At 50.5% G+C, this 12,162-nt stretch overlaps 1 protein-coding gene across 6 annotated transcripts in view; it reads left to right on the top strand.

Moving 5' to 3' along the window:
• CACNA1S (calcium voltage-gated channel subunit alpha1 S) overlaps window positions 1-12,162 on the top strand; it is a 56,364-nt gene that overhangs the window by 2,769 nt on the left and 41,433 nt on the right. For all 6 annotated transcript variants that reach the window (XM_069771249.1, XM_069771246.1, XM_069771247.1 and 3 more), the window contains one exon: window positions 4,495-4,600. In XM_069771249.1, the coding sequence (XP_069627350.1) occupies window positions 4,562-4,600 (39 nt within the window). In that variant the 5' untranslated portion in view covers window positions 4,495-4,561. The remainder of the gene's footprint in view (window positions 1-4,494; window positions 4,601-12,162) is intronic.

Genomic DNA, 12,162 nt, shown 5'->3' with positions numbered 1-12,162 from the left:
GGGACAGACAGGGACAGCCTGGGAGGCAAGGGACTTGAGGGAGTGAACTCATTTTGTGCTGACAGGAGCTGTGCTGGGGAGAAACAGGGGAGAGCCCGCCGGGAGGGGAGAGGGTTTGGCGTGTGAGGAGGGGGCACAGTGCCCATCCCGGGGTGGGAATGGGGCCAGGCAGAGGAGTGGGGCCAGGCTGGGGGAACGAGAGCTGAGGATGGAGCTGGGGACAAAAGGCTGCCCCAAGGGACAGGTTTGGGGGTGGGTAGGGAGACCATGGTGAGCTGCTTGGGATGGCTCTTTGTGTGTGTCACTGCTTGCCTGATCCTGCAGCTGCTCCCTGCCCTTGTGGTGGGGGCTGGCCAGCATCCCCCAAATCTTTGCTGACACTGTTGTCCTCTCAGCCCCGCTTTCTCATCCTTCCCTGGCACTGCTTTCACAGGTGAAAGCTTTTGTGAGTGATACTGTTCAGAGGAACAGTCTCTCTCTGTGCCTCTGGCTTAATTTAGTGATGGGTTTTGTTTGGTTGTTCTTTGATTGGCCATCTTTTCACTGGGGCGTTATAGCTCAGAAATACCAAATGTCATGGTTCTGCCACCAATACAGGAGCTATATTAGGCCATTAGATAATGCTTTGTTCACCTGTGGTTTACGGAAGGGAAGAGGATGGGAGATGAAACATTTCATTTTGGCTTCAGCAAAACATTTGGGCTTAAGCAAAAATGATGGAATTTGGGGATGTTTCCAGCAAATCCAGTTCTTCCACTCCAACTTTTCTTATTTCAGTTGCTGAACCTAGCTGCATGTTCCTGGCCTTAGCAGGATCATCCCAGCCCTGTCCAGGCTTTGCTCCTCTTGGAGGTGGCTTGGTTGCCTTAGGCTGGCTGTGTTGCTATACACATAGTGCCGTGGAGACACCAAAACCATGCCCCCACACTGCCAGAGATGCCATCTTTTTCAAAGCCCAGGATGCCCATTTGCAGGCACTTAGAGCATGCTCACACCTCTAGTGCTACTGTGCTGGCCATCGATTTTGAGCCCTTGTTCCTTCACTGCAAAGGCGGTCTCTGTCCTTCAAGGAGAGGGAGCAGGGCTAAAATTGGGGAACTCTGTTTCTGCTTCTCTGGTATGAGCACTGGGCTGTTCTACAAGCACGTGGAAGGGAGCTGTGTCTGTGTCTTAAATAGGCACTGAGTATGGAAGAAACTTGTGCATACACCCTAGTCGCAGGGGAAGAGCTGGAAATAGGACTTACATCTTCTAACATGCTCAAACACATTCCTCCTGGGCCAACACATGCCAGAGAGAGTGTGTAGCACAGTGGGGGTCTTTCCCACATTGGAGCCCTGGAAGGGGAGTGTGGAGGGGAGAGGTGGGTGTCCCACCAGCAAGGTTGCAGGTACATGTGGTTCTGACCTGTGCAGGACAAATGATCCAGGGCATCAGGTTTCTCCAGCACCTCTCTTGTGTCTGGCTGTATTTATACCCAAATGCACTTGGCTGCCCTCATTCAGGGATCAGGGTTTGCAAGGCATGACAGGGCCATTCCAGTTCCTGCAGGTTGTTATCGTCTTCAGGGCCAGGCAAGCTGCCAAGGGAAGATTAGCTGTGACCATTTTCTCTGGGGATACCTGGCATCTGGGTTCAGTATGGCAGTACACATTCCTGTTCCTTGGGCCCATCTCTGCTGTATCGCTTCTGCTGTCAGAGCAAAAAGCTGAGCCACAGGAGTGGGACAGGGTCTTTTCCAGGCAGTTGGAGAGTGGGGAGTATCAGTGCACTCAGCCTAGAGTAGGTGAAACTCAGGCTGGATTGAGGCAGAGGGTTTTTTATGCTGAAATTTGCTCACATCTCAAAAAACATGTTTGTTAGCACAAGGAAATCTGGGTACTCTGCAAATTGCTGGGTATTGTGTGCTTGACAGCTAGCCCAGCAAGTTGATGGGACATGTCTAGCTTTGTGGTGTCACCCTGGTACTCCAGGTCGTTTTGCAGCCAGGAGGACTTCAAGGCAGATGGGTGAGGAGTCTGGGGACCCTGGGGGACCACAGAGCTGCAAGGCACTAAGGGCCTAATTCCCGCTGCAAGGCAGATGCTGGGACCCTTGGATGCTGTGTGGCAGGAGGCTGCTGGAGAGGAAGAAGTGAGATTGCAGGACAAGAAGAGGAGGAGGATGTTGAGGCTCTGGCTTAGTGGCAAGAGGCAGAGGCACTGTGCCCAGTGACACTACATGCCTCTTTTTTGGTTCAATCTGTCCCACTGCATTTCTACCTAATAACAGTGCCAGACTCACAGATGTGCAAGCAGCAAGCTGATTCCAGCTCCAGTTACAAGATACATCACCCTTCAAGGTGGGCTGCTCATCTTACCCTGTCGGAGCAGGCAGAAAAGCCTCTAACCCCTGGGCTCTGCCCCATTACCTGGAACACAGAGGGGAACAGCTTTTCCAGCTGACTTTAGTTTTTAAAGTATCATCAAGCTGATGGCTTGAAAGGTCTAGAAAAGGCAAAATAACGTGTGGTGAGTGTAAGACACAACTGACAGCACTTGGCCAATTCAGCAGGCCAATATGGAGAGAATGTTCCCTAGGTGCCCCTTGGCCCATGATGCTGGATTTGACAGTGGTCTGGCCACCACAGCCCAAGGCAGGCCTCAGCATCGTTATCCGGAAAGCTGAGCTTATTAGTTGATTAGCCATGGTGTAGGGAAGCGTCACTATGGCTGCAGGTCCTCTCTGCTGGGGTACTGAATTTTGAGGGCTGTGCTGGGCTCTGTAGTGGCATCAGTGGCTGAGCTGTAGGTGTTCCCACAGAGCATGTTCCTGGGAGCTGTTCTCCTTTGGAAGATCTATCCAAAGTGAGATGGGGATGCTGGGAAATCCTGTCTTGTACTGGAACCTCTGTACCCGCTGCATGAGATTGATCAGTTTGCCCATGGTGGCAGGTTAGTACTTACAAGTGGGGATGGGGATGAGAGATCTCAAAACTGTTTATGGGGGTAGACACTGGCTGTGGTCATAAGTGTGGATGTTGGCTCGTAGGACTGTGGAGAAGAGAAGGGGCTGGAGGGGAGTGTGGTGATTAACATCACTATTTGTTAATTTACACTGTAGGTGGCTCTGGCCCAGTGGGCAGCTGGACAAATATTTTCATTTCCTCCATCTGCTTTTAGTTTCAGTGGCTTCCAGGGGTACAGGCAAGGCAACTGGATCGGAGCAACTGAGATGTACTCACCAAGAAACATTATTGGCCAGGAAACTTTTGAGATCAGCATTGTGGCCAAAAATGTTTCTTGGAGGTTTTTGCATCATGCTGTACCCAGAGAGCTGGCAGCACAAGACCGCTAGATGAGTGGAAAAGACTCCTTTGCTTTTAGGTACGTGCATAGCTGCATGGTGCCCTGGCTAGGCACAAGCACTTCAGAGCTGCAGCAGGGCCTGGATGTGACCAGCACAGGGGCAGCAAAAGAAGATGGCTGCCTTCTGACCAGATGTCTACTGCACTCCCAGGGTACCATAGGATGGCAGGTTTGGACCGTGCTGGGAGGAACAGAGAGTGGGGTCCCTGGGGTGAGAGCCTGGCTGTGGATGAGGCCCTGAAGCCAGAGTCTGAGCTCTTCTGGGGCTTCAGGAACATGATAGCTGAAGCTTGACCATGAGGTTTCAGTGGCCCAGCAGAGCAGTGACAGCAGGAGGAGTCTGGGAGTGACCAAGTGCCTGTCCTAAGGCCTTCAGGGGGAAATAGCAGGTCACCCCATTTGTTCAGAGATGTCATAGGGCCCAAACAGCACAATTCCACCTTCTAGGGAGTGGGACGGAGCTCAGGCTGAGGACTCTGGGTACTTTCAGCCTGTGGCACTCCTGGGGACAGTCACAGGAGCACTGCCTACACTGGGGCACTGAGGCTGTAGGGTACCCAGGGGTGTTAGCAGCTGGATGTTCTGCTAGAGGAGACCCTGGCTGAGCTGTCTTGCCCCAGATACCTTCTGGTCAGGGAGACATGACCCACTTGAGATCTGCTGCTCAACAACATCTCCCTTAGATGCTGAGTACAGAGGGAGCCAGGGCCAGTGCACTCCGAAGTGTGATGCTTTGGTTAGGTGCCTACGTTATGCAAGAGGGTCCTGACCCTTCAGGATGATTCACTGAAAGATGAGGAGGGGGAGACTGCCAACTCTCCCATCCCTTCATTATTCCTTCACTGCGGCCTTTTAATTTGTGCCCCCTCCCTATAGGTCCTGTGCCAAAGCTGCCCCTCTCCAGCAGCCATGTGCTGAGTGTCCAGGCCCTGCATCTCATCCTGGCCGTTCCCTCCCTCCCTGGGGACATGAGAAACGGGCAGCAACTGAGGAAGTCTGACTGCTCTCTCTGGTACTCTGCCCTGGGGGGAGGTTATTTCCCCATAGCCAGTGGGGTTTCCCCACACATACCAGGACAGGACAGGGCAGGGGCAGGGCTGTACTTGCTTTTTTGTTCCTGTCTCCACTCCTTAATTCTTCCTCTCAGACCCTTTGAGATCATCATCCTCCTGACCATCTTTGCCAATTGTGTTGCACTGGCCGTCTACCTGCCGATGCCCGAGGATGACACCAACGTTGCCAACTCCAGCCTGGTAAGGCACAGCTCTCCCTGCTGTCCTGCTGGGAGGCGCTCGGCTTCGAGGGCTCTGCAGAGCTGGTTGCTCAGTGTGGCATGGGTGCAAGATCATAATACCTGTAGTGGGGACATCTGCTGCTGCCCTGTGGGGTGCAGTCAGGTGTTGTTGGTCCAGCAAGAGATGCTGCAAAGTCAGGGGGAGGCAGAGTGGTGGAGAAACTGCTGCAAAACAGGTTTTCAGAGGGACTGAAACCACCCCTAGGTTGAGATCAAAGGCAGCAGATTGGTGCGTGAGGTACACAGAAAGGAAGAATTGATGCCAAAGAAAGAATGAATTCCCTCAATTTTTTATCATGACACTTCCAAAAGGAAACATCCTGTTCCAGAAAGGCTCAAATGTTTTGTTTCAGCATTTTTGGAATAGAGTTTTCTGACCTTTCATTTCAAAACTATATTTTAATTTTTGCTGTTTTTGTTTAAGAGGGGGGAAAAAAAAATCTCTGTTAAGCAGAGAAGTTGCTCCTTTCCAATCAGTTATTCCATTTTTTATTTTCCCAGACACTCCATTTTGCCTGGAACAAGTTGCTTTGATGTGATCCAGTTTGCACTATTAGTTTGCCACCCCTTTCCCCTCTTCAGATCCATTGAGATTCTGAGCTTGGTGACTGAATCAAAGCATCGAAATACGCCCTGTTTTAATGAAATATTCTCTTCTGCCAATTTCAGGACTCAGAGTTGGGGTGGGGTGTGTTGTGTGCAGGTATGGCTGGCAACTTGTGTCTTAAAAAAGCACTTTTCTGTTTTTTGCCTGTTCCTTAGGGACTCTGCAGGGAAAAATATTAAAGCAGTCAAAGAAACTAAGATACAAAATACAAAGTAAGGTTTTAGTTGTGCAATTTTTAGTTCCTTGAACTGCTTTTGTCTCTTTCCCTCTCAACAGGCTTTTAATGGCAGTGAAGATAGTGTTTACTTGTCATTTCCTTGGAAAAAGAAGAAGAGAGGTCACTATTGGCAGTGTGTTATTATGTCTTTTAAAAATAAAACCAAGATAGGCCCACAGAGGAGGGTAATTAAAAATACCCACAGAGAGTTAATTCCTGGATTGTTCATTCAGCCTCCTGGTGTGCTGTCTGACCAGCTTCTCTAACACCTGCGAGCCTGGGGCAGAATTAAGCTCAAGATGCTGGTTTTGGCATTTTCCCTGGCCAAGGGAGCATAACAGGATTTGAAAGGTGCGGTTATCTTAGCTGGGAGATTAAAGAGACTGTCGCCCAGCCAGCAACTAAGCACCATGCAGCTGCTCGCTCACTCCTCCCCCCTCGCAGTGGGATGGTGAGGAGAATCAGGGGAAAAAATTAAAACTCATGGGTTGAGATAAGAACAGTTTAATAACTAAAATTAAAAAAAAAAAGAAAAAAACAAACACCCCCCAAACCAATATTAATAATACAAATATAATAATTGTAATGAAAAGGAATATAATAAAAAGAAATTAGACCCAAGACAAGTGATGCACAATGCAATTGCTCACCACCTGCTGACTGATGCACGAGCAGTGATCCAGTCCTCCTGGCCAACTCCTCCCAGTTTATATACTGAGCATGACATTCTATGGTGTGGAATATCTCTTTGGCTAGTTCAGGTCAGCTGTCCTGGCCATGCTCCCTCCCAGCTTCTTGTGCACCTGCTCGCTGGCAGAGCATGGGAAACTGAAAAATCCTTAACTTAGGATAAGCGCTACTTAGCAACAACTAAAACATCAGTGTTATGAACATTATTCTCGCACTAAATCCAAACCACACTGTACCAGTTACTAGGAAGACATTTAACTCTGTCCCAGCCAAAAAACAGGACAGAGGCACAGCAAAACTGGGGCAGATTGAACATGGAAAGCAGGAGGTGAGGGCAGCAGGGATGGGGGCTTCCCTCTGGGAGGGGTTTTGGGATTTGGCTGAGACCAGGAAGCCTGCGCAGACCTGGAGAAAGCCCAGCAGCACGTGGCAGTGTGGCATGACAGGGGGACAGCCTGGCAGCAGCCCGTCTCGCAGTGCTCCTAGGCAGGGGCTGTTGCTGCCCAAGAAGGACCAACAGCCTTTCCCATAAACGGGAGGCAGGCAGGGGTGTACTGAGTAATGTCACGTGTAAATGAGATTTCATCTATTTATATTTATTGTATATGAGATTCCTTATGCTATATCCTATTGTCATATTGGGGGTTTTTTTCAGCCTGTTGCCATGCCAACAGCCTCTGTATCAGGAGCCTGGCAGTGCCAGGCTTCTGTTCTTTCATCCCTGCTCTGCATGTCCCTTTGGCATCATGTTCTGGTGGCTTTGTAGGAGCAATCCCAGCTAAGAGCTGAGCCAGACCCCCATCACCTTGGCTATCAGGCTGTGCTCTGCATGGGGCCCACAGGTAGTGCGACAAAGGCTTGTTGAAGGCGTTTCTTCCTGCAGCAGAAAGATCCTGCAATGCATTTAATCTCCCCCTGTCACTTTCTTCATTGCCTCTCTTCATTGCCCAGTACTCTCCAGAGAGGATTGAGTTTATCTAAGAAAGACCTTGAAATTGTTGAGGAGGCAAAACGAGTGAGGGGAAACTGAGTCAGAGCAGTAAGGACATTGCCCCACGTTATTTGTGGAGGTAGGATCGAGGCTTAGTCTCATCAGAGCTCACCGCTAATGGGTATGCAGGGGCCTGTCCAGCCCGACCTTCCTTCAGAGAAGCCTCCTGTATCCCAGGCCCTTAATGGAGTGAAAGCCACTCTGCTTTAAAGCTGAGGGTCACCAGCAAGGAGAGTCTTGGGAAGGGAGGATCTCCTGGGAGACCCCTGCTGCCACTTTCTTCCCACAAGGTTAGAAAACCTGGAGAGCAGCCACGCGTGTGACTGTCATTCCAGGACCACGCGGGGAAGGTTTGCACACAGAGTTTACACTAGATTTAGAATTAGTCTCATGAAAGCTTTGTTAACCAGAGCTCATTTTGGGGGTGTGTGTGAAAAAAGTATATTTAATAACCCATAAATCTTCTACGAATCTGTTTCACCTTATCCTGGAAGAAATACAGTTGTTTAATTTCAACATATTTCATTATTATTCTTTTTAGATTAGATTTCTTCTGATCCAGAAGATTTTTTTTGTAATGCTGTTTTTGTCTGATTTTGTCTAATTCTAACAAAATCAAAATATTTTCTTTGACCCTGCTGAAATGATCTTGACTTTTCAACTCAATCAAAAATTCACAGCATTTATTTTCACTTTGACTTGAGTTTCCAAAATTGTCATTGAGCTCCAAATCACACTGTCTTTCACTAGAAGTCTTGCTCCAGGAGCAAGCAAGTTCAGAAATGTGAGCTGGCTGCCTGGACTCCATTTCTGGTCAACAGAGATATAAAGGCAAATTCAGAGTAGGGTTTGCCTGCTAGGGCAGTTGGTTTCCTCCTGCATTTCTGATGGGTGGTGTCTTACATGCTGCACACACTACGTACCTATTTTTCCTCACTAATGGGACCAAAGGGTGACTGTTTAGAGGGAGGCCACCCTTTCAGAGCATCCAAAAGCAGTTGGGCTGAGTCCCATGTGCTTTGTAAGCTTATCAGGTAGAACATGGTGAGTGGGGGGCTGGAGCTCAAGCTGTACAGAAGACACTCTTAATAACACATGTAATGGCCTATGTGTAGGCTCTTTGTTATTATGTTTAGGTAGAACAGATGTTTAATGTAAAGGAGTGTGCTTCCAAAAATCCCACCGTTCAGTTACAGGAATATGGGCATCTGATGCTGTTGCAGGTGTCCCAGACCTCCATCTGCTGCTCTGGAGGGGTGTGACTTGCTTGTGGGTTCTGTGTAACATCTGCCACCCCAGGACTGTCTCATATAGCCCAGGGCATCTCCAGTAGCCCCAAAAACAGCTATGTCTATGTCTGACTCATGTCTAGCAGTCCTTGAACAGAGATTGTTGGTCCAGTGCTGCTTTTGAAGAGCAAGTACCTGCTGTTGGGTGTCTGTCCCTTGAGGCTGGCATGGGTCACTCACTGCAGGGAAGTCCTGATTACATGGGGCTTTCTTAGAGCCTGGGGTCACTCTTAATCTCCCTGGAGTCCTCCAATAGCTGTGAGAATAGACCACATGCCTGCACATCTCCCTGCATAGACTCTGCGTGTGGGACTTCAGAAACTACTGTTGCGCTTTCACCCAGCATCTTGAGGGATGCACATAAAGATGCAGCTGTATGAGCTTCCCCTACCTCAGTCCTCCCCTTCACTCTGGGCTGGGGCCACTGTCAAGGACCGGCACCCTGCCCAGCTTGTGGCTTGGCAAGCCTGGCAGCCTCCATGGCTCGGCCTGGGGTTTTGGGTAGGCACCTGAGCCAGGCCTGTCTGATCTCCCCGTTGCTGTCCCTTCCTGACCCTACTCATGGGTGCTCGGCCACCCTGGGAGCCTTTTCATATACAGCTGTCATGAGGTTGCCCTCTTTCAAGCTCCTTCCCCCGTGGAAAGAGCTGGCAAGAGGATTTCACCTCCCCTTTGCACACATCCCAGCTGTGACTTTTGATGCCCATTGCTGGTGCACAGCTCTCACCCTCCAGTTTGGCCAGCAGAGCTGACCACTTGTCCTGAATGCCAGTAAAAATACAGCAGCTTCCAAACCTGCTCCATCAAGCAGGATGTCCCATGGTCCCCAACTCCACAGCAAGGCTTCCTCTGAAGGGACCTTGCTGACCATCTGCTCCTAGCCCTGGAGAAGGGCAGATTAGCTGCAGCTCCTCTGGATTTCTCTTCCTCTAGTTGGGCTCTCCACACCCTGGGTCTGACAGGCATCAGCTGAGCCATTGTCTGTACTGTGTCCAAATCATTCTCCTGTCCATGGTTTTGCTGGCAGAGGTGGTAGCACCCAGCAAAGCCTTTTCAAACCAAGCAGACCTAGAGCATCTAGTCCAGGGACAACCCTCAGGAATGCCACCAAGGTGTCCCATAGGCATCTGACCAGACGTAGGACAGCTGGTGTGACAGGGAAGGGACGTGAGGTAATGAGGAGCTGTGGACAGCAAGTGAGGGAGATGCAATGGGGAACAACTTGTCTTAGGGCCTGGCCACTCCATGCTTGCATAGCTGATGGAGAGGTTTATTGCTTTTTTTTGGTTCCTGTCTCTGCAGCCCTGGGGTTTGTCAAACCCAGGTCTGTCACTTGTTTATGGGAAAGAAGGAGCTGTGGCTGGGGGATATGGCAGGAAAATCCCAGCATCACAGAACAGCTGAGGGTGGAGGGACCTCTGGAGATCATCTAGTCCAACCACCTGCTCTAAAAAATTTGTGCAAATGATTCAAAAACTCTTCCAAATTCTTTCCTGCATGTGTCCCCCTCCCAAGTGCTCCCCATGCTATGACAGAGGCCACTGTGAGAAGCAGAATTGTTTGTCTCAATGTCTCTTCCTGGACATGGTTCGCAGCAGCCCAGAGGGGCATGCCTGCCTTCCACTGTGCCCTTCCCATGCTGGATACCAAGGTTTCCCACCACATACTCAAAAGAGCCTTCCTCTGCTCCAGCCTTCATTTTCATCTTGATTTCCAAAGGATGGGGAGCCTATGAGATTGCTGTAACTATGTTCCCTCCCATACATTCATTAGCTGTCCTGTCCCCTTCTCCCTCTTACATCTGCAGGGCTTGTCTCATGTACATTCAGGGGAAGGGGAGAAAGACACAGAGCTACTCTGTTTTTGCAAAGCATGGTTGCTGCAAGCCTCTGGAGAACACCCTTATGGGTGTTTTATGTTTTAAAAGTCCTTATGAAAGACTTCAGCAGCACAGCTACCTGCCCTGCATGTCCTGGTGCAGGCACTTTATGCTTGCATCCCAGTCAACCCATTGGTGCACATACAAAAACCATTTTTATTGGGGAGTGTGGTCAAACACTGGCACAGGTTGCCCAGGGAGGTTGTGGAATCTGGAGAAATTCAAAACCTGCATGGACAAATTTCTGAGCAACCCACTATAAGCTGGCCCTGCTTTGAGTAGTGAGGGCTTGGACTAGGTGATCTCCAGAGATCCCTGCCAGCCTCCAACCTCCTGTGATCTGTGACAACTGCCTCAGCCATGGCAAGGGCCACCCCTCAGCCTAGCAGCGAAAGGGTGGTGTGAGGTGATGGGGGCTAGAGCTGCAGGGGGAAAGGGAAGCAGGGCCAGACTGAGAGGCTCTAGAGGAGGTGCAGGGACTGATGGTGCAGGAGCAGGAACAGAGGGCATGGAGGAGGGCAGAAAGCTGGGGACAGTTTGGAGGGGTCAGGGAGGAGTGCGAGTGCCATGAGTCCTGCTGCATGTGGCTGTCTTTTGCTGGGAAGCAGGAGTAGCTGTCTGTCTGTGTTACGGTCACTGTCCCCTTACCATCTATCCCCCACTTTGGCCAGCTGGGAGGCTTTATCCAAGCCCTGTTCCCCCTATTCCCTGGGAGGAGATACTAGAGACATGGAGCTGGGGCTCATTTTGGAGAGCCCTGTGTGGCCATAGGGACTGGGAGCTGACATTGCTGAGCAGGCTGGAGCTGTGTCATGTTGCATTGCATTGGCATGGTGCATGCTGTTATTCCTACAGCTCATTCAGCACCCACAGGTCAGGTTACTCTGTGTCCCCTAACATGGCTGAAGCATGTGTGTGTAGCAGCCCGGTGTGTTATAAAGACCTGCATCTTTTTATAGTGGCTTTTGAAGGCTAGGCTGTTCATACACCCAATCCCAGCTCTCCCAGGCAGCCCTGCCACCCTTCCCTAAGCAGCCTCCCACTGTGGGTAGCCAGCTCTGAATTCTGGGGCTGATGAGGGGATGGTGGGTGCTGGTGGCACAGAGTGGGTCCTCAGCTGTTAGAAACTGGCCAGGGCTTCAGTGAGGTCAGTGGAGTTGTGCCTGGCTTGCAGGGTCTACCATGTCTCCCTCATGGTGTAGGCACAGGGTGGCCACTTGGGTCGTGAGTGTACAGTGTCCATGCTGACCTGCAACATGGGCGGCACCAGATCTGTGCAAAGTGCATGACTGATTTTTTCTCAAATCAGCCTGGGCACGTGAAGGGGGGGTCTGCACCAGGTGCAGGGCATGCGGTGCTTGACCTTGTACAAAGTCTGCCAGGACAAAATACCCTATAGCTTCTTTCTGCTGGTATCCAGAGGCGGCAGTAAGTTTGCCCTGGCTCAGGATATTGCTTTGTGGCCACATGAGTTTCATTGCTAGTATGTCCTGCCATACCACTTGGAGAATCCAGAGAGAGTTTGCCCTGACCTGCCCCACTGAAAGGCTACAGCACCTCACCTCGCTGACAAAGATGCTTATGAGATGTCTTCATAGTCAGCAGCCTGGCTTCTCTAGCTCTGCTAACATCAGCACTTGCCCACAGTTTACAGCCAGATAAGCCAGGGCAACTGGACCTACAGCTGTAGGAGGTGGTGGGGGATTCCTCCAGCCACCACTGATGGATCACTGCATAGAACCTCCACATTGGCCATGCCAAGAATTTTCCTTGTACTAGAGGGGTTACACCAGCAGGACAGATCAGGATGATCTAGCTCCGTGTATGTGGCTGGTTCTTCAAAGCACA

This window comes from Haliaeetus albicilla, chromosome 26, assembly GCF_947461875.1.
Source record: "Haliaeetus albicilla chromosome 26, bHalAlb1.1, whole genome shotgun sequence".
In the NCBI taxonomy this organism is placed as follows: domain Eukaryota; kingdom Metazoa; phylum Chordata; class Aves; order Accipitriformes; family Accipitridae; genus Haliaeetus; species Haliaeetus albicilla.
Note: the sequence above shows the minus strand (reverse complement) of the source record. Positions and strands in the feature narration are given on the sequence as shown.